Source organism: Chiloscyllium punctatum, chromosome 9, assembly GCF_047496795.1.
Source record: "Chiloscyllium punctatum isolate Juve2018m chromosome 9, sChiPun1.3, whole genome shotgun sequence".
NCBI lineage: Eukaryota > Metazoa > Chordata > Chondrichthyes > Orectolobiformes > Hemiscylliidae > Chiloscyllium > Chiloscyllium punctatum.
Window position 1 is genome coordinate 108,913,151 of NC_092747.1, and position 21,881 is coordinate 108,935,031.

The 21,881-nt window shown below is 38.6% G+C and overlaps 1 protein-coding gene across 1 annotated transcript in view; it reads left to right on the top strand.

The window, feature by feature from the left end:
- kpnb3 (karyopherin (importin) beta 3) overlaps window positions 1-20,226 on the top strand; it is a 59,770-nt gene extending 39,544 nt beyond the window's left edge. Inside the window, exons 16-26 of the mRNA XM_072578013.1 lie at window positions 147-279; window positions 1,730-1,851; window positions 3,719-3,815; window positions 6,139-6,311; window positions 7,410-7,521; window positions 7,657-7,712; window positions 10,417-10,539; window positions 10,634-10,853; window positions 14,711-14,939; window positions 17,894-18,035; window positions 19,252-20,226. Of these exons, the coding sequence (XP_072434114.1) occupies window positions 147-279; window positions 1,730-1,851; window positions 3,719-3,815; window positions 6,139-6,311; window positions 7,410-7,521; window positions 7,657-7,712; window positions 10,417-10,539; window positions 10,634-10,853; window positions 14,711-14,939; window positions 17,894-18,035; window positions 19,252-19,338 (1,494 nt within the window). The 3' untranslated portion in view covers window positions 19,339-20,226. The remainder of the gene's footprint in view (window positions 1-146; window positions 280-1,729; window positions 1,852-3,718; window positions 3,816-6,138; window positions 6,312-7,409; window positions 7,522-7,656; window positions 7,713-10,416; window positions 10,540-10,633; window positions 10,854-14,710; window positions 14,940-17,893; window positions 18,036-19,251) is intronic.
- Window positions 20,227-21,881: the final 1,655 nt, after the last annotated feature.

A 21,881-nucleotide genomic window follows, 5' to 3' on the forward strand; every position in this document is an offset into this window, starting at 1 on the left:
CTTTAATCTGCGAATGTAAGGCTGTAGTTTAATGTGTACGTATGTTCAATACTGTGGTTCTGACTTTTAATTGTTAGCTCCAGAAGGAAGAAGTAAGGGATTTGAAACTTAGGCTGTCAGTGGTGCTAATGTTCAATTTCTCGTAGATATCTTATATGATCTCTGCTTGGGCAAGAATGTGCAAGATTCTTGGGAAGGAGTTCCAGCAATATCTTCCTGTTGTTATGGGACCACTGATGAAGACTGCTTCGATTAAGCCTGAAGTGGCCCTCCTAGACAGTAAGTCTTTCCTGTCCTTATCCATTCTGCACACGAGTATTGCAAGCTTCATGTTGAAAGTAACCTGCCAATCAGTTAACCATAAAGTTTGTGTTTTTGCTAATTTGTGAACAATGTTCCCACTGATGACTTTCCAGTATTTGATGTTGACTCTTTTTAAGGCAAGTGAATAATAATTACATATTACAACATATAGCACAGAAATAGGTCTTTTGGCTCAACAAGTCCATACTAGTTCATTAGTAGATGTTTACTTGAACTTAAGACCTACATAAACTGATCTTTGTGGGATATTGTCCCAAACTTTAAGGTTATGACACATTGTGAAGCTTAGATAAGATTATTTGATCATTCTAGAAATAATTCTGCAAATCAAAACGTCTGAAGCTGCTTCTGCACACGTTTGAATCATCTAGAACATGCGCTCTCAACAACGGAAAATGGTTATACAGTGTAAATGAATGTTTGCTGAATGAAAGATTCAACAATTGGTCTTGCTCTGCTGGCATTGGACTTAAACATAGACGTTCCTGCTCCTCAGATGCTGCCTAATCTGCTGTGCTTTTCCAGCACCACACCTTTCGACTGTTGACTCTAGCATCTGCAGTCCTGACTTTCCCTTATTTACACATATGCCAATTCAGTGAGATTAGGAATGATTTGTGGGCACACGTGGACCTGGAAGCATGCACACATGGCAGCTTTTCTTCAGGCAAGTGCAGGAGACATTGAAAAAGACTGGAGTCAAAAATCATGCATATTCCAGTCAAATGAAAATGTTGAGCAGCAAAATCATTTTTTAAGAAACCGATTAAACATTTATGTATCTTGAAAAACTGCTATTTAGTTCAGATATAGCAATCATTGATTGCATTGAACACTATCCATGCATTTAATCACACTGGGCTATGCTGGAAGAAATATCCCATTGTTGAACGAGCGTTGAGATGTTATAAACCAACTGGCACGAAACAAATGTTCTGACATGGAAACAATATGAATTTTCATTTGAAAATTAGGCAAGTAATGGTTGAGATCGATTTGAGTTAACCATTAAACTTTTATCAAAAAGGAGGCGTGACCATATGGTTTTGTAATAAAGTAGCTGTGATATTTTGGCAGTAACTTTGTTTTTCCAGCAATGATGGACTTTTGCAAAGTTGCTGAAAACTGGCTTCTACCTTTTAATCTCTCCACCATTGTCAACTGTGCCTTCAGTTGTCTAGATTCTGATGGCTAAAATTACTATCCCGCCAACTCAAAAGAAATCTCTCCTTTTAAGACTCTTTAAAACGTAACTCGTTCACTTTTTTTAATCTTTTTTTACTACCTAATATCTCTGTTGCTTGGCATCATATTTTGTTTGGTAAAATTACTTGGGATGTTTTTATAACTTAAAGATGAACACAAGTTTTTGAGCATAAGTGTAATGTGCAGTTTTTTTTATCAGCCCAGGATATGGAGAACATGAGTGAGGATGATGGATGGGAGTTTGTAAACCTTGGAGATCAACAGAGCTTTGGAATCAAAACTGCAGGTTTAGAGGAGAAGGCAACAGCTTGTCAGATGCTGGTGAGTGGTAGTTTGGCTTTGATTAATGCTGCCCACATTAAACCATTTTTCCTTTTAAAAAGCTGAGTCAGTGCGTTGTGCAATCTTTTTTAAAAAAAAGAATTAACATCAGGTTTAGATCAGTTGAACATCGTGGGTGGAATAAAATGCAGAGTCTACATTATTGCACAGTGGTATTTTATTCCTTTTAAGCTCACTCAATGTGTGCTATTTAAAATTCATGTCTTTAAGAGCAAACCCTGAATTTTTATTTTTTTTTGCATTTTTTAAGAGTGTAGTTGTTTTAAAAATAATGAAACTGTCAGGGTGGCTGTTTCTACTAAAATGTCTACTGTAAAGCAAATACAAATGTGTATTTAACATCAATACTTACCCAAATGGTCATGTGGTCAATGGAGTGCATGCTGAATCTGATCAGGAAGATCGCCATCATTATTAAAATAAGAATTAATGGAAAACTCTGCAGAGAGATTTAATGTTTCATGACTTGAAATGCTAACTGTTTTTCTATCCATAGAATGCTGCCTGACTACAAAGTGTTTCCAGAATATTATGTTTCCTTTCAGATTTCCAGCAATGTGCTATATGCAATGTTTTTGGGTAATGGTGTTTTCGCCAAACTGGAAGAAAGCCAGAAATGTAAAAGAACAATTACCGAGGTTTGGGATTGGAAAAGAAAGAAGAGGGGTCAAGTTTGATGGGGAGATGGTAGGAGTGATGAATTGGCAAAAGGGAATAATACAATGATCATATAAAATAAATACAAATAATTTAAAATAATTATAAACAGAATTTATTTCTTATTACTGCCCCTTTCTTCTGTATGACAATGGGCAAATAAAGAAACAAGTGATGATGGTTCCAGAGGTGGTGCAAGTGGTAACAGCCCAATCACTCTTGGGAGCAGTGGTCAGGATCTAAAGTTGTTGTACTTAGCATTGATGTTAATACCATATCCTGTTACAGTTGGGAAAAGCACCCAAGGATATAAGGATGGAAAGAATTGTACAAGCTGCAACGCTGTATCCTTTTTATTTTGTAAATATATTTGTTAGCAATTTTTTTAACTTTACAAACATATGAAATTATTGAGAAAAAACAATCACAAGTATCAGTATAATAAAAAGAAAAAACACAAATTACAATACAATTACTATCTGCTAACCTACTTTATAATACAAAGTAAACCTTAACACAGTGCAAAGCAACACCAAAAAAAGAAAGAAAAGCAAAAAAACAAAATACAAAACAGCTATGCTCGGCACAAAACTCCCAAACAAAGGAACGGGAGCATTGTATACATAGCTGTATACTTTTTAACACCATAGGAATTCCTATGTCTGAGACCTGAGTACTATTTTAACTTGATTACTTCAATCTTGATGACTAAATTCAGGGAATCCATGTTCAGGAGTCCGGCTTGGCTTTCAAAGTCAGTCACTCATTACATAAATTGTCTGGTCTCCCCTCCTCCAAGTGTGCAGTGTTGGAAGCACTGCAGCTGTTGAAAAACAACATTGAGCTCTGATTGTCATGGGCATTGACATTGATGTTTGGGATTTCAGTACAACTTAAAATCCCATCCTGTTAAGTAGCTCCACTTGTGCTAACCAGACAGATATGACTTTTTGCATCTTTGAGCAATCCTCCTGGTAAATCAGCACTGCTGTTCCATGTACTTACCTACTCCATAATATCTCAGTCACTTAAATGCAACTAAAAGTGACAGTTTTCTTTTCAAATAAAAATCTCCAAATTCAGATAGTGAAATAATTAGCTTTTAAAGTAGTGAATGTGTTCTTTAATAGTGATTTGTATTGGTTCCGCTGATCTAACTGCACGTGTAATTTATAATTTCTGTCCTTAGGTATGTTATGCGAAGGAGTTGAAGGAAGGGTTTGCTGAATACACCGAGCAAGTGGTGAAACTGATGGTTCCTCTTCTTAAGTTCTATTTTCATGATGATATCCTTTCAAAGTTTATTTTTGCTCGGTGCCTACTGGCTGTTATTTTCTATGTAACAGTGACTACTCTTCAATAATTTATTGCTCATTGTAAAGTGCTTTGACATTTAGAAGTTACGTTGTAAGCTGTTCTCACTGGATCCTGGGGTATTACTTGCAAGTTTATCTTAAAATGCAGATAGAGGACATTTAGCCCATCAAGACTGCACTGACCCTCTAAAGCACATTGCACCTAATCCCCATTACCCTACAACTCCTGTGGCTAATCCACCTAACCTGCACAGCCCAACATACTACAGGGCAATTTAGCATGGCCAATCCACCTAATGTGCACATCTTTGGACTGTGGGAGGAAGCCAAAGTACCCAGAGGCAACCACTGTAGACATGGGAAGAACATACAAACCCCACACAGCCCAAGGGTGGAATCGAACCTGTGTCCCTGGCATTGTGACGCAGCAGTGCTAACCACTGAACCACCATGTCACCCCTGTAGTCTGGTTGTGAATTGCTATATCAATGCAAGCCCTTCTTTTCAAACTCCCTCTAACAAGATAAAGGGAAAAATCTTGTTCCCATTTAACAATTTTACAAAAATAAGATGTTCTGATATACAATTAAATGTTTTCTTCATGCTTTCTATTTGAGAAAGTTATGTTACATGCTGTTGAGTTGGCTTAACTGCAGTATCCTTTTGTTTCTTGAATACAGTTGAAATTGGGATGACACCCTTTACGTTCAGTTAAATTTGGCGAAAAGCTGACTAACCATTTTTTTGCAGTAATTGACTTAGAACCAGACGTCAGCAGTAGTTCAGATGGTGGCAGTTTTGCCTCTGCATCAGAGGTTGTAGATTTGAGTTCCATGCCAAGACTTGAGCACAAAAGCTAGGCTGACACTATACTGTTGCACTGAGGAAGTGCTGCAGTGTCAGAGGTGCTGCTTGCAGATGAGGAGTAAAACCAAAACTGTCGATGTGTCTTGGAAAATGTAAAAGACAATTGATGCAGTTTTGTAGAAGAGCAAGCAAAGTATCCCTCGTGGCCTGACCAATATCCATTACTCAGTCATAGTCATTAAAACAGATTATTTAGTCATTATCACAGTGCTGTATATAGCATTTGGCTGCGTGAAAGTTGACTGCAGTATTTCCTACTTGACAGCAACAATTCCATTTCATTGACTTTGAAGTGCTTTGAGATCTCCTGTGGTTTTAAGAGCTGCTATTTAAATGCCAACCTGGATATGTCATAGATTCACACAAGCCAGAAGAGGCTCTTCGGTCCATCGTGTCTGTAATGACAAAACTGCTGTAAATTGCACTAATTCCACTTCCCAGCACTTAGCCCATATCCTGGAGTGTTGTTACATTTCAAGTGCTCATTCAAGTACTTCTAAAAATTGGGGTTTTCCACCTCAACTACCTTCCCAGACAGTGCATTCCAGATTCCCATGACCTTCTCAGTGGAAAAAAAAAGGTTTTCTCAAATTCCCTCTAAATCTGCTTTTCACCTTAAGATTATGCCACCTTGTCCCCTTCAACCAAGGGAAACAGTTTCTTTCTATCCACTCTGTCCATGCCCCTCATAATCTTATACAACTCTGACAAGGTCCCCACCACCCGCAACACCCTAGTGAATCTCTTCTGCATCCCTTCTACTTCAATCCCTATAGTGCTTTCCTATAGTGTGGTAACCAGAACTGCATGCAGCTCTAGCCTACCCAAAGTTTTGTACAATTCCATTATAGCTTTCCTGCTCTTATAATCTATGCCACAACTATAAAGGTAAGTGTCCCATATGTCTTCTGAACTACCCTATTAACCTGTCTATCTATCTCCATCTTAGGTGTACTCAATGACATAGATTCCCCACTCTCTGGCTGAAGAAGTTTCTTCTTATCTCCATTCTAAACGGTCTTCCCTTTACTGGAGGCTGTGCCCTTGGGTCCTAGTCTCTCCAACCAGTGAAAACATTTTCACATCTATTCTGTCCAGGCAATCCAACATTTTCTAAATTCCAATTGGATCCCCCTCACACCTTTTATGTTCCATTTGCCATTAATGTCCCCAAATAACCAATCTGTCTATATCTTCCTATCGTCTTCCGATCTTCTTATTGACTCCCTTATTTTCAACCACTTAGCCAATTCTGTCATTTGCCAACTCACTTATCATTATTCCCAGCTTCTGATATTCTCTTCTGTATTGTTTATTTATCTTGGTCATTATAAGCTATACTTTTAACATTAAATTCCAATGGCAGTGAATTAGATTTGTCTCTTTTTTTAATTAAAAATACTGTTTTCTTCCTTGACCTTGAGACGTGTTCGTGTTGCTGCAGCTGAATCAATGCCTCTGTTACTGGAATGTGCTCGTGTCCAAGGACCTGAGTATGTGACACACATGTGGCATTTTATGTGTGATTCCCTCATCAAAGGAATTGGTACAGAGCCAGATTCTGATGTTCTTTCTGAAATTATGCATTCATTTGCGAAGGTAATCTTTTTATATAGAGCAGTGGAACTTTATTTATTTTGCATGAAAAAGGGATGCTTCTAAAGATTCATATCATATTGGATTGGTAGTAGCATCATGTGATGTGTAGCATAAAGCTCTCTGAGTCTGCTGTCATTCAGTAAAATTATGGTTGATCTTCTCCCACAACTCTAGCTTGCTGCCTTGACCACCATCACCCTCCCTTTGATTCTCTTTATCCATAGACCCATTGATCTCTGTCTGAGCCATAAAATAATTGACTATGCTGCTGTAGGATACTACGGTCTGCATTGTTAGTTGCTTCCTGAGTAACCTTGACTCTAACTTTGCAATTGCAACATCCTATCTTTGGATCACTAATCACAGTGAAATAAGACTGTTAAAACATACTCAATGTTGAATGTTAAGGGAGACAGAGAATGCAAACAAAGCTTAAGATTGTATATGTACAAAAAAATTAAGAATCCCATGTATATAAACTCACTTTGGGCAGTTTACATGACATAAGACCATGCCAGGTTGGAGTTTTTCTCATTTTAGCACTTGCTTACCTCCATGCCTACCTTCAATGACCGGTAGAGTTCAGGCGCATCTGGTGTAAGCACCTTTCTGAATATCAGCTATTGCTGGTGACTTTGTTCTTTAAAATATGTAGAAAAATAAAACCATGCTGTTCTTGTATGTTTAAAAACCACCTGCTAGTGCACCGAATGTTCAGCTTTGAATGTCCCAAAAAAACCCAACATCTTTGCGAAAGCAGTTTCTTTGCTTTTCTTTGAAGTTCTCAAAGTCAAAGAATCCCTAAACAACATAAGTTCATGAAGTATTTACCTGAATGACTAACATTACAAATGCATATACACGCAGGTGACCCAAGTAGAAATCCTGAAAATAGGCTGGTGCAGAACTTGAGAGGAAGGGGCAGGGAGGAAGAAACTACTTGGCGATAATGTCAACTGCAGTTGCTACAGCAAAGTTAGAGTCACTTAACAGGAATGTCTGTAATGAAATTAACTCATATGGGCTATTTCATTTGTTGTTTTTGTACATTTATTTTGTTTATTCAGTTGCATAGTGTTTCTCTGTTTTGATCTTTAGTGTATAGAGTTGATGGGTGAAGGCTGCTTAAACAAGGAACATCTTGAGGAACTGGGAAATATTATGAAGGGGAAATTAGAGGAACATTTCAAAAATCAAGAATTACGACAAGGTAACCATTTGTCACATCTTCGAGATGTTTCTGTGTATGTTGCTATCTCTTCTGACTGACTTGTGTTTTCTCAATCTTTTTAAGATTTTTAAATGTAGGTTTCTAACATTGCAGTTCAATTGTTTTTGCCTTTAGCAAAAAGACAAGATGAAGACTACGATGAACAAGTTGAAGAAAACTTGCAAGATGAAGTAATATTTATTGTATTTACTGTATATTTATTGAAGGAATATTACTTATGTTTGATAATTTAATATACAATATCTGCTGTAATACCATATGTATTCATACAAGACTAAATTTTTTAACAAAGTTAAGGGCTTACTTATACATGATCGATATTTTTGGAATTGTTGAAAACTGCCCTTTCTCTTTACCTCAATAGTGTAGCTACTATGTCAGAGGCCATTCCCACCATCTGTGCTCCCAAATCTAACAAACTGAGCCAAATGTGCTTTTATTAATTTCATTTAAAAATAAGTATCTGCTAATATGCACACTTGTGAGGGATGGAGTTTGCAGATGGTGGGAAGAGAGTGAGGATAGGGTTTGGTTGGAGGTGGAAGTTGTGGAAGGTGGGAACAAGAGGGATTGGTCCCACCTTTCCAAATGCAGTCAAAATTACTAGCTCCCTGGAGATAGATCTTTTGTGCACGAAAATCAATAATTTTACTCAGTCTTTTCACAGTGGAGAAAAGAATGTAGCTTAGCAGCTGACCATGGACTAAGTATGTTAAATGTCCACCATTTTGTCTTTACAACCAAATAAGTTGTACAAATTTACTGCTTGAATGGAGTCTTTATAAAAATTGCATCACTATCACCTTAATCAGCATTCAAGTTGTAACTGGCCATTTAATTTTACAGATAATCACCTCATCCCATTAAGTGTATTGCATTTCCCACATTCCTTGAATGATTTGATAGCAGTCTCCATTCTGATGTCATTCTAGGCCTCTTAAACTCGCTCAAATTGGATTGCAAACATTGGAGCCCGGAAGCAGCCTCCCCTTGAATGTCTTCTGTCCACTAATCGTCCAGTCGTTCTGTTTTTCTTTCTCAAGCTAACTTTGAATGGTTTAGCTTTATAGAAATTACTGCATTATCATGATTTTGCCACATAACTTCATCAAAATCATCAATAAGGTGTGATCCATCTGAAAATGTGACATGATGGTTTTTTAAAAATGTTTTGATTCACCTGATTGGAAGCTCCAAACTGTCTTCAGCCATGTAGTCTTACCACGAGCACCCATCCATCCTTAACGTGAAGCACCTCCTAGCATAGTCATTTAGGACCTAGGAGCGGCTCTATTAGTATGATCATGGCTGATATGACTGTGATCTCACAGCGATTGTTTCCTGTGTGGTTGCATTTGCCTATGTGCCACCAAATTCTCAAGGGCAATGAGAGAGAGTCCATAATTGCTGGCTATCCAATGATGCCCAAATCCCACAAGTGAATAAATTATAAACTGTCAACAAGTTAAGTTTTAACTTTCCTGTATATGTCATTCCTTCTATTGCTATTTTATCATATGAGAAAATGGGATTGGTGGGAATGCAGTAAGCTGGTATGCTTGACATATGTTGAAATGCACAGATGCGTGGAGCTGAATAGCTGACTTCAATGGTATGCTACTTTATAATTGTAGTGGTGAACACCAGGGCAGTTTTTGACTTTAGCACAAAGTGACTGGTCAGCGTCAAGGCCCAGATTTTTCAGTCTTATAGTTGGAGACCAGAAGTGTGCTGGCTGATGAGGAGGACTACAGAGGAACCTTGATTATCCAGATGACATGGGCAGGTAATGGAATGTTCAGATAATCGAATGCCAGGTAAGCTTAGCCAACCATCGGAACCTTGTGGTCTTGTCTGGATAATCTGAAATTTGGATAATTGAATGCCAGATAATCGAGGTTCCTCTGTATATGGAAGTCCTCATGCACAGATATTGCCCAGGAAATTATCTGACAAGTAGGGCTGTCTGACCCACAGACTCAAAATTCTCCTGATTTTTTTTTCTAACCTGAGATGCCACACTACTCCTTGTTTTCTTTTTTTTATTTCCCCCTGCTGCACCAACAACCTGCTGCCTTCTCCCATCTGACTTATCATAACATTTGGCCATTTACCAGCCCCCCATCTGGCACCTGTGGCCTCACTCCCGTACCTTATGCATTTTTACAGCGGCTAAAAGAACGTAAATGACTGCAGGGACTTTAAATCTTGGAATACGGCAACTAGTGTTGAGAAACGTGGAGGGTTTTCAGCACAGATTCACTCCACTGCTAGCAGTGGAGATTCCTGGCCCAGAAGATTTTGCACAAAGCTCATCTAAAGATAAGTGTGGAGTTTTCTTCTTGTCTAATCAAGATTAGAATGAAGTTTCTGGCTGATTGGATAATTTGATCCAAAGGGTTTGGATTATTTTAGCAGTGAAGTCAACCTATAATGGTATAAAGGTATATGGAAAGTCAGGTTTTTTGTTTGCAAAAGTCAGGGTTGCACAAGATCAGCAATTTCTATTACGTTAAAATAATTTGATTTTTGGGAAGGATTTTGCTGACTGGAGTTTGCACATTCTCCTCAACTCTGCGTGGGCTTCCTCCAGTACTTCAAATTCCTCCCACAGTCCAGAGATGTGTCAGTTAGGTGAATTAGCCATAGGAAATGCAGGCTTAGGGTAAGGTCTGGTTGGGATGCTGTTTGGTGGGTTGGTGTGGACTCGATGGGTCAAATGGCCTGCATTCACACTGTAGTGATTCTATGATTCGAAATGTATTGATCAGGGTGTTTTTTTTTAAAGAAACTGAATTCTTGTTGTGTTACCATGTATTATTCTAATTGAATTTATCATTTGTGTGTTGTAAGCAGTGTTCTATTTGCTTACAGGATGATAGTGATGTTTACATCTTGACTAAAATTTCGGACATACTGCATTCGATGTTCAGCTGTTACAAAGATAAAGTACTGCCATGGTTTGAACAAATTCTACCACTAATAGTCAATCTAATCGTAAGTTTAAAGCAATTGAATTTCCCCGACTCTTTGTCATTAACTTCATTTTGGCCAATGCTTTCAAACTGATGCATACGTTTCATTTCTGTAGTGTCCGCACAGGCCGTGGGCCGACAAGCAGTGGGGTTTGTGCATCTTTGATGATGTAATTGAGCATTGCAGTCCTACGTCTTTTAAATACGCAGAGTACTTCTTGAGGCCCATGTTGCAATACATCTGTGACAACAGTCCTGAGGTCAGGCAAGCTGCTGCATATGGCGTTGGAGTTATGGCGCAGTTTGGTGGAGAGAATTACAGACCATTCTGTACAGGTAGGTTTAATTAGTTATGGCTTTCTGTTTGTAACTTGAACAACAAACCATAAAGTTACAAGCAACGTGAGAATAAAGCAGAAATTTAGACCATGACATTTATGCCCTTTTTAGCTGTGAATGTAATTTATATTGAAATGACCTCCTACAGGATTCTATTGTGACCTGTAGCATCACTTTAATCAAATTTTATACCAATTTTGAAAGGTTAAAATATGTATCTATTGGTTTCCAAAACATCCTACTGAATTTCAGCATAGATTTGCACTTAAGGAGGCAATTGACATTGTAGAAGTGACTGATCATTTTAAACCTCAATTTGTTGATCTTATCACAGTCCCTGATCTGAGTATTTCCTCGTAGTATGAATAGTCTTATCCGAAAGGTGCAGTTTTGTGTCAATCTAACCTCAAAAGTAAAAATTCTAATCTTTGTTTATAAATTAGTGATAATCTAGATTGCGCACTTCTATCGGTAATATTTTTCTGTTACCTTCTTGGGTGTGCGACTTTATTTACTATTTAATGTGATGGAAAGGGAGCCGGATTCAAAGGTGCTGCCATTTAATTACAAACTGTCATAAGAGCTGCAAAACTGGCATCTATCTAATCATATGGAATGTTAACCAGGTATGTCCTTGGCTCAAAAGCAGGAAAAGTCCAACCCAGTCAATTATTACCATAGCAGTCTACTCTCAATTATCGTCAAAGTGATGGAGGTATTGTTGACAGTGTTATTAATTGGCTTACAAGGGAATAATCTGTCCACTGATGCTCAGTTTGGGTTCCACCAGGGCTTTCTGGGCTTCTGGCTTCATTACAGTCTTTAGCCAAATATGGTAAAAGAACTGGTGTAGATTTTAAGAGACTCTTTATGTTAAGATGCAGGCACGTGCACACCAAAACAAAAGTCTGTCTACCATCTACAAGACACAAGTCAGGAGTGTGATAGAATATTCCCTTTTGCTTGGATGGGTGTAACACCAATAATACCCAAAAAGCTCCACTCCCTCCAGGATGAAACAGCCAATTTGACAGGCACCCCATTCATTGTCTTCAGTGATTATTTGAATCACAACAGTGTGCATCATCTACAAGAGGCACTTCAGCAACTTAACAAAGGCCTCTTTGCCAGCACATTCTAAACCCACAACATCTAATGTACAAGAACAAGGGCAGCAGATACATGCAATTGCAAGTTCCTCTCGCGCTCATACCATACTGACTAGGAACTATCTTGCCCTTCCTTCATTATCTCTGGCTCAAAATTATGGAACTCCATTCCTAAGGAGGAGGCAGAGGTTCCAGAAGACCATTCACCTATCTCCAGGGCAATTAGGGGTAGGCAAAGAAATGCTGGCCCTGTCAGTGCCCCTTACAGCCCATCCATTAGTTTATTTTGATAAGTAGCTGTAGTGTAGATTTTACTTAAGTTTTTTTAAAATATTAGCTTTGCTGACATGTTATTTTAAATGAATGCAGGTTGCAAAAGGATTCTCTAACTTCCAAGTTGCACCAAAAGTGATTTTGATTTTGGGTTCCATAATAGTAATATGGAATATTCATTTAATATGTGCTTTATAATCTAAATATTTGATTTGTTCTTCCAACGTTGTCCTTTTCAGGAAATATGCTTGATCAAAATTTCTGTTTCTCACTTTTAGACTAGATAACTAAACATTTTGACTATGAAGTTTTACAGCAAGCAATATTGTCGTTTGGTACAATAAATGCTTTGTTCCCCAAGCATCTATAATCTGAATAACAGGCATATTTTCTGCATATGTTGCACTTATTCTGGTTCACAAAGCTTGAAATTGTAAACTTCTATAAATGTGTCTTGTGAGTGGAGCTTCCTGTCCTAGTTTTGTGCAGCTTTATGGTTAGCCATAAGTGTTATATAATTCAGATAATGTGCTCTAATCCCACCATATTTTCTTAAATTTGTTCAGTTCTTTTCATCTTTTTCATAGGTTGTGTTTGAGTTGAATCCAAAGATTCATTGGTTGCATATTGTGTTCTGATGTCATATTTTGCAGAATAATTCGTACACTGTCGTTCTAAGATGCTTTGGTGTCTGTTGAATTAAATAGTTGCTTGGTAGTTCAGAAATTAAACGTTCAAAGTAGACATAAAGTAAAATCTTTCTGTCTTTCACTCACTATAGGATACAAGAAACAAGGTTGAGAAAAGGACCCCAGTTTCTACTGCATTAAACACGGTTGCTAATTAGTTGGGCCATTGTTGGGATGAAGACGCAGCAAGAGCAGTTGACTGTCAATCTTTCTTTTCAGGCCCAGCAGATAGACTGGTCAGGGTATTGCCATGAGGGTACAGTGGAAATTGGCAGTCTCCGTGGCCCCTATTTATTTCCCAGTGAAAAGGGTGGATGAATGTACAAATTCCTTTACCCTACATAAAATAGGGTGCAGTGTGTTCATATATGTAGCTTCTGTCATATGTCTGTGCATAACATTGCAAACCAAACTGCTAGTCCAACATTCGTTTAAGGTATAATTCTTAATTCAGATTATTTAATGTGTCCAATATGCTTATGATTGAACTGAAGAGAGTTTCCTTCTTAAAGGCTTTCCCTAGATAGCCGTGGAGGTTGGTTCATTAAATAGATTAAAGCTGAGTTAGACTTTTGATGAGCATGGAAGTCAAAGGTGAAATATGTATTGTTCTAAGGCCTGCAAGTGTGTGCTGGTTCAGCACACTGACATGCTGCCTGTTGTGAATGGTCAATGTAATGTCTTGCTAGATATGGTCTGCCCCCTTTGAGACTTATAAAATTATATTTGGCATCATACCTGCACTGGACTACTTGCATCCCATGGCTCACTTATGTGATGAGCAAGACATCGGTTTGGCCTGATGGCAGCATTCTCTTAATTGTTGGAGAAAACAATATGTTGGTTTACTGCAAAGTTGTAGCCTGAGGTGGCTAGCATTACCTGGACAAATCTGTAGGCCCCCTTTCCCTTCTGAGGAGGACTGGGCACCTGAAGCCATCTGCTCACCATGTGTGCTTGATTCTGACATGGTATCAAAGCTATTCTGCATTATAATTGCGATCCTGATCAAATCATCATTTGCTGTAAATCACAAAAATTCTCAAGAAAGGTCTATATCCACTACCTCTAGTTCTGAATGGTACCCAGTCTACTTCAGATTACCCTGATTTGGAGATGCCGGTGTTGAACTAGGGTGTACAAAGTTTAAAAATCACAACACCAGGTTATAGTCCAACAGGTTTAATTGGATTGTGCCACAACGACCTGATGAAGGAGCAGTGTTCTGAAAGCTAGTGGTCCACTTAAACCTTTTGGCCTATAACCTGGTGTTGTGTGAATTTTCCCTGTCCGATTATCCTGGACAGGGTTGCTGGCAAAGGGTCAAGTGGGAAGGTAACCAAATTGGCCTATATTTAGTGTAGTTTAGAAGAATGAGAAATGATCTTATTGAAGTATCTTAAGATCCTGACGGGACTTCTCAGGCAGATGCTGAGAGATAGGCCTCCCCAGGAGAAACAAATGTTACGGGATGCAATTTAAAGATTTCGAGGTTTCATACTTATGACTGAACTGTAGAGAATTTATTTCTTAAGGGTTGTTTGTGGAATCCTTTCCCTAGAGAGCCATGGAGATTGGTTCATTAAATCTATTAAAGGCTGAGTTAGATTTTCGATGAGCAAGAAAGTCAAAGGTTATGAGGGGCAGACGGTTAAGTGAAATTGAGCTACAGTTACATCAATGCTGGAGCAGGTTTGGGGGCTAAAAGATATGCTGTTAACTTTTGTGTTCCTGTGTGTCATTTTTGAACAAAATAAAAATGTATTTTACTTTTACACAACAGAGGCAATTCCGCTCCTGGTGGGAGTTATTCAAATGGAAGGGTCCAGAACCAAAGAAAATATTAATGCAACAGAAAACTGTATATCTGCAGTTGGGAAAGTCATGAAGTGTAGACCTGAATGTGTAAATGTCAATGAGATTTTACCTCACTGGTTGTCATGGCTACCACTGCATGAAGACAAAGAAGAAGCAGTTCACACTTTCAGTTATTTGTGTGATCTTATTGAAAGGCAAGTTTTATTTCTAACTGTCTGATTCAAATTAAATCTAACTTGTGAAATATTTGTGAGGCTGAGGGGTAACGAGCAGAAACCTGTGGCTAATTGCATAACTCCCTGAAAGAATTGCCATTTTCAGACACAATGGGCTATGTTATGTGGTTCTGCATCATGCTATTTTTGTTTACTAATTTTAGCTACTAGTGGCTAAAGAGTTAAAAATCACATTCACACCTCTTTTAGACCCCTTATTACTATTCCATTTTGCCTTGCACCATTACCTCTTTGCCCATTGAATCTTGCCTGCCTTCCACCCCAACTGCAGACAAATTGCTTTTGCTCTTCTCTAATTGTGTAGAGAATTCAAAGGTACAAATTTAATCATAAAGTAAATCTGAGCAGAGCACAAATGATACCAGTTGAACTTGAACTGAATAACCAGATTGCTCTTAATTTGCATATAATTCTACCAGTGTTCGAACAGGGATCACCTTTATGGAGAGGGATGAGTTTCTCAATCAACTTCTGGAAATTTTGTGGGAGATTAGATTCAGTAGGAGGTGTATTTACCCACCTGTGGGGCCTTTCTGCTGAGGTTGCAACAGTTGAATAGGAAAGTTGCCACAACTTTCCCTGAAATGTTAAATGGTAGGAGTTTATTGTTGAAGCAGCTAGTTGTATATTAGTTGAATGTTTGATAGTATTCAGGTGGTGGGCATTAACTGGAGATTTGCTTGTGCTTCTGTACATTGCATACTAAAACTCTGGTTTGGAGATGCATGTTTGCAATATGTGACTTTGAATAAAATTTTAGAGATGTATAATGATTTGGCTGCTTTACAAGGTAGTCAAGAGATGAAGGTAAAGGACGTTTTTGAAGTGATGTTGATTGAATGCTTTTGAAATTGTCTATAGCCCCTATTACTTACACTGGGTCCATTCACCCTTATGCAATTCGATTGCTCTCACTGGACAGTCAGATGTATAGGATAACCTTATATTGCAGGACCACATCTCACTGGTTTATCCAAGCATTTCCTTAATCCAAAAATAATGATGAAACTTGGTGCTGGTAGTCCTACATTGAATCAGGTCATTTTGCTGAGATTCAAGTCTTAAAATTGTTTAGGGAGGCAGCTAGGCTGAAATGAGGGGGTTGGGCCAGAGGTTTACCCTCTCTCTGTAGCATGTGTTGTTGTATTCCCTCCTATTTTATTAGAACACTGACTATCAGTAAGTTATGGGACAAGGCAACCATTGGTTCCTTGTTTAGACTTGCACAGGGAGGTTTGGACAGGAGCTTGAATCATCTGAAGTACTCAAGCTGCTCAGAGCAGTTTCTTACTCCTTTGTGATTGCTGCCTGCATTAATGGCACATAATCTGTGACCTTTGCTTGGTTATGGGACAGGGATGTTGAAAATTGAAGTGATTGTGAGTAAAAGTTTGAGAGAAGATTTGTAGCTCGGGAGCTCGTTGTGGTTCTGTTCGCCAAGCTGGGAATTTGTGTTGCAGACGTTTTGTCCCCTGTCGAGGTGATATCCTCAGTGCTTGGGATCCTCCTGTGAAGCGCTTCTGTGTTGTTTCCTCCGGCATTTATAGTGGTTTGTCTCTGCCGCTTCCGGTTGTCAGTTCCAGCTGTCCGCTGCAGTGGCCGGTATATTGGGTCCAGGTCGATGTGTTTGTTGATAGAGTCTGTGGATGAGTGCCATGCCTCTAGGAATTCCCTGGCTGTTCTCTGTTTGGCTTGTCCTATAATAGTAGTGTTGTCCCAGTCGAACTCATGTTGCTTGTAATTTGTGTGTGTGGCTACTAAGGATAGCTGGTCGTGTCGTTTCGTGGCTAGTTGGCGTTCATGGATACGGATCGTTAGCTGTCTTCCTGTTTGTCCTATGTAGTGTTTTGTGCAGTCCTTGCATGGGATTTTGTACACTATGTTGGTTTTGCTCAAGAGTGGTTGTTGGTTTGTGTGCTGTTATAAGTCCTAGTGGTCGTAGTGATTAAAAGTTAATTGCTACTGTATATGCATGTGAGCCTCTAGATGGTGCTACAACACCATGTATCCAGCTATGCATAGCACCAGCCACATTTTCCCAGGGTTTGGTAAGCATTTCAAATTGCATTTTAATGTTCTAACATCCTAAAGAAGCAATAATTTAGAAATATTTTGTCAAGAAAATAGGAGTCAGTAGATTATTGAACAACTACCTTAATATGTCTTTAAAGTAGCAAAGTCACCCAAGAGACATCTCTGGAGTTAAACTTTGTCATCAAGCCACTGAGGTTTTTAAAAATTCCTTTTTCACAGACTATGGGACTTACTGGCTAGGGCAGCATTTATGTTTAATCTAATTTTCCCAGGGAAGATGGTGAGCTGCATTCTTGAACCGTGGCACACCGAACCACACAGTGTAGTGCAGGTACACTCTCAGTGCTGTCAAGAAAGGAATTCTAAGATGTTGACATTGAAGCAATGATAGTATTGAAACAGGTAATCAAAAATTGGGCAAAAACCAGTTTTTTTTTATATTTACAAAATCCTTTTTTAGTGAAGGAGAGAAAGACCAGCCGTGAGAGCTTCGTGCTGAGGGAGGAAGTTCCAGAGCTAAGGAGACTGACAGCTGAAAGTGTGGATGTTATTACTAGAGCAATGTTAAAGGGAGAAGATATACGTGAGGCCAGAATTAGAAGAGCTCAGTGCACTTGGGGGTTGAGTGTTTGGGTGAGGTAACAGAGGTAGGGGGGGGATATAATTTCAGATTAAACATTTATTTTCAGAATGGAACAATGCAATAGATGAATGACATTTAGAACCGGGGCAAAACTGATTATTAAATGCTCAGTTTGTTTAGTTAGGCCAAAACGTAAATTTTGTGCTAGTCATACCTTGCAATGAAGTAAGATGCGCAGTCTAAAGTTGAAATAATTTGTATCACAAGCAAATTCATTCTTATGTTTCATCCACAGTAATAATCCAATCGTTCTTGGACCTAATAATTCCAGTCTTCCCAGAGTGTTTGCTATCATCGCTGATGGTATCACGAATGAAGCTATAAAGAACGAAGATGCCTGTAGCAAACGTCTGGCAAATGTAATTCGACAAGTACAGGTATGTTTGTTAAAGCGTAGCTATCAAGTGAATTGCCTTTTCTTTCAAATATATTGTGCATGTTGTATCAAAACCTGAGTACCAACTAAATGTATGTTGTATAAGTTGAGTGCTGCTATTTTTAAATGTCTATAGCAAACATTTCTAAGCATGCTTGGACCATGTGTATTCTAATGTGCACTTAAGTAACATTGTCATATCAGTTGCATTTCAGTTGAAGATGGTGCTTGCAGGATGCACGACTTAACATTTTTTAAAAATGTATTTGTTCACTAAATGTGGATGGCACTGGCTAAGCCAATATTTATTGCCTGCCCCTAATTAACATTGAGGAATTGGTGGTGAGCCATCATCTTGAAGTGTTACAGTAGGTGGGATTCAGCAGGAAGTTTCTTTCTTGCTTGTCCTGATGCCATGAGACAGTGAACATGCCACCTGTCATGGGTCTGGCCTGACTGTTAAACAAGGTGTTGAAGGTCGTGTCGGAAGAAATTTTCTGGAGTATAAGAGTCCATGAATCTGGCTGTGAGGCTATTACTTTGAGGTCTGTAAGACAGCTCTCTAAATTTTGGCATAAACTTCCCCCAATGTGAAGAAGGACGACTTGAAGTTTAGTGTATTATCACAATCTGCACAATGTCAAGAGTTGAGGATGCAAATGAGATGGCTCTTTGAGGTATATTTTATTAAAGGCAAAGTTGCATAATTTAAGTGATTTATACTGTAAATAGAATGTGTGCATCCCCCCTGCATTATGTTTCTGTTACTTGGCATGTGTTTTCACATTGATTTGATTATGTTCAACTCTTGACCAAACAGCACACTCTTGGTGCCACAGGTGCTGGTTAATAAGACGTTTGCTGTGCTGTATGTTTCTGAAAAGAGATGTTGCTAAATCTTTTGACCTTGCATTCATTAGAATAAACTTAAGAATGCCAACTTTTAAACAATCAACAGTTGACATCGAAGGATAAAATGGTGTCAAATAGTTAGCATGTCGACCTTCACAAGTGCAGTGCCTTGACCAGTCGCTCGGCTAACCAACAAATCAGCACCCCTTTTTTTTTCCTGAATAAGTTGATTGTTTCAAATTTAGCTTTCTTGATGAGTGCAAGACAAAGTTTCAACAGTGTTCAAGTTCTTTATTACCAGTGATTTATTATTTGAAAATATTGTGTTGACCTTGATGAAAAGCCTGTTTTCGTTTTGATTTCAGGGTTCGGGAGGACTGTGGACTGAATGCATGACATCGCTTAACGAAGCCCAGCAGGCAGCAATACAAAATCTGTTGAACTCTGCTTGAATGGCCTTAAATATTAACATGCAAAAAACAAAAATCATTCATGATTTGTCCTTTTTCTCCCTCTTCTGTGAGAGAATTGTTGTGTGGGTCACTTATGCAGACCGCAGTGAGTACCAGGAAGCTCTGTGGTTCAGTATGTTGTGTTAAGACATCTGCATATTACAGAGAAATATCTTCTTCATCTCCCCTCACCACCCCCACCTCCATCCTGCCCCTAAAACAGAAAGCCGGCCCATGCAGCACTGATAATTATTTTTCTACTTGTATCACCAGAACATGGCACAAATGCAGTCCGTTTAAACTTCAAAAACTTTCATATCAACCATAACTATTTTGAAACAGGTTGCTCTAGTGTTGGTTTGCATTAAATTGGTAAGATATTTCTATACATCTAGTACTGTACTTCTAAATAGTGTGGAAACTGTGTTTTCCTTTTCAAGGTAGGCAATAGGTTCACCTACCGGTTAAACAGCAGCATGCAAGATCTCTCATTTGTGCTATTGTTTTTGATAATCCTGCCCTCTTTTCCTTTTCAGTGCTGAATGCTGTCCTGCAAATTCTGAAATGTGAATTTCATTAGTCTGTTCAGCAGTACCTCTTAGTCTAATAAAACAACTTGAAATGCAGTGGCAAATCCATTTTGACACAGCTTACATTTGATGTCCCACTGTCAATCAACAGATAAATCTGATGAATTTAGTGGTGACTTAGTGTTTGAGCTGTTGTAGGATACCATCTTCCTGCAAGGACAGTCCTTGGGCAGTGCAAATTTGATTCAAACAGTGTGTGGGAAAGGAGATTGGGGAATTTCTAAAGACAAAATCAGTGATTGTACCTTGCTTTATTATGCGACTTCAAACTTGCAATAATAAAAAAGGCATTATTAAATTGTCTGGTGTCACCAATTTCTGTGCATTCAAAAGGCACATGGTTTATACTGCAACCATTTGCTTTAAATGATGTTCAATCACATTTCGGTGCATTGCCCACTTCCACCTTCACATATGTTTTATAGGAAATTCAAACCGGAATCTGAAACAGTGACATCTGCACTCCTTTGAGTAGATTGAAAAGTTTTTTTGGGGTGTGCAAACTTTAGAGCTGGTGTTGCATGGTATTATGGTGCTGACTGCTTAGATGCAAGAGAACAGCAGTACACTTAATACATAGGTGTAAAGCAGTTTTAATTGTTAAAAACCTTTTAGGGCAAATGAAGAGATGTTTTACAAAAAACTGGCAGACTTAATTTCCTTTACATTTAAGCAACTTTAAGAAAGTTAAGTAAATTTAAAAGGAATCAAAGTAATATTTGAAAGTAGCTGGAAGTTTAATTGGTACTGGCAGACCTTTCTTCACTAATAGCTGCTCAGGCAGTGTTAAAAGTATTTATAGTTAATTTTCTTAGACCGTTTCATTTTTCACACTGCTAAATTTTGATTTTACTAACTTGTAGAAAGCAACTCTTAATGTAATTCAATTTCAGAATAAATGATGCAAAACCTGTCTTGTTCTGGTAATGTTTGTTTGTAGCTCACATTTTATTCTTTGACTATCTGCATTTGCCAAATAAGCATTTTAGATGTGCTTTTCTTTAAATCTGAAAAGGATAGCATGGTGTTTCTTTGTATTTTGCAGCATTGTATCCCACAACAGCATTAATTCATTTATCACATGGTACATTCTTCTGCTTCTCAGTCCTTTCTTTCTCTTCCTGCTCCTCGTTCCCTGTGTTAGAGTGGAACAGAAAGTCAGTTTGTGATTAACTCAACAGCACCCCTTTGTAGAGCACCTTTTAATGTAATAACATATCCCAAAGTGTATCATAAGAGCTTTACAAAAAGATGACCAAAAGGTAGGTCAGGTGTGTATACCTTAGGAAATGCCTTAAAGGAGGAAAACAAAGTAGAGGGGCTAAGACGTGTTGCAAAAGAATTTCAGTGCTTGGAGCCCAGGCCAAGATATTTAGTCATAGATGTACAATACAGAAACAGACCCTTCGGTCCAACTCGTCCATGCCAACGAGATATCCCAACCCAATCTCGTCCAACCTGCCAGCAGTTGGTCCATATCCCTCCAAACTCTTCCTATTCATATACCCATCCAGATGCCTTTTAAATATTGCAATTGTACCAGCCTCCTCCACTTCCTCTGGCAGTCCATTCCACATACGCACTACCCTCTGTGAAAAAGTTGCCCCTTAGGTCCCTTTTATATCTTTCCCTTCTCACCCTAAACCTATGCCCTCTAGTTCTGGATACCCTGACCTCTGGGAAAAGACCTTGTCTATTTAACCTATCCATGCCCCTCATGATTTTATAAACTTCTATGCGGTCACCCCTCAGCCTCTGACACTCCAGGGAAAACAGTCCCAGCCTATTCAACCTCTCCCAATAGCTTAAATCCTCCAACCCTGGCAACATCCATGTAAGTCTTTTTTGAACCCTTTCAAGTTTCACAACATCCTTCTAATAGGAAGGAGACCAGAATTGCACACAATACTCCAACAGTGGCCTAACCAATGTCCTGTACAGTCGGAACATGAC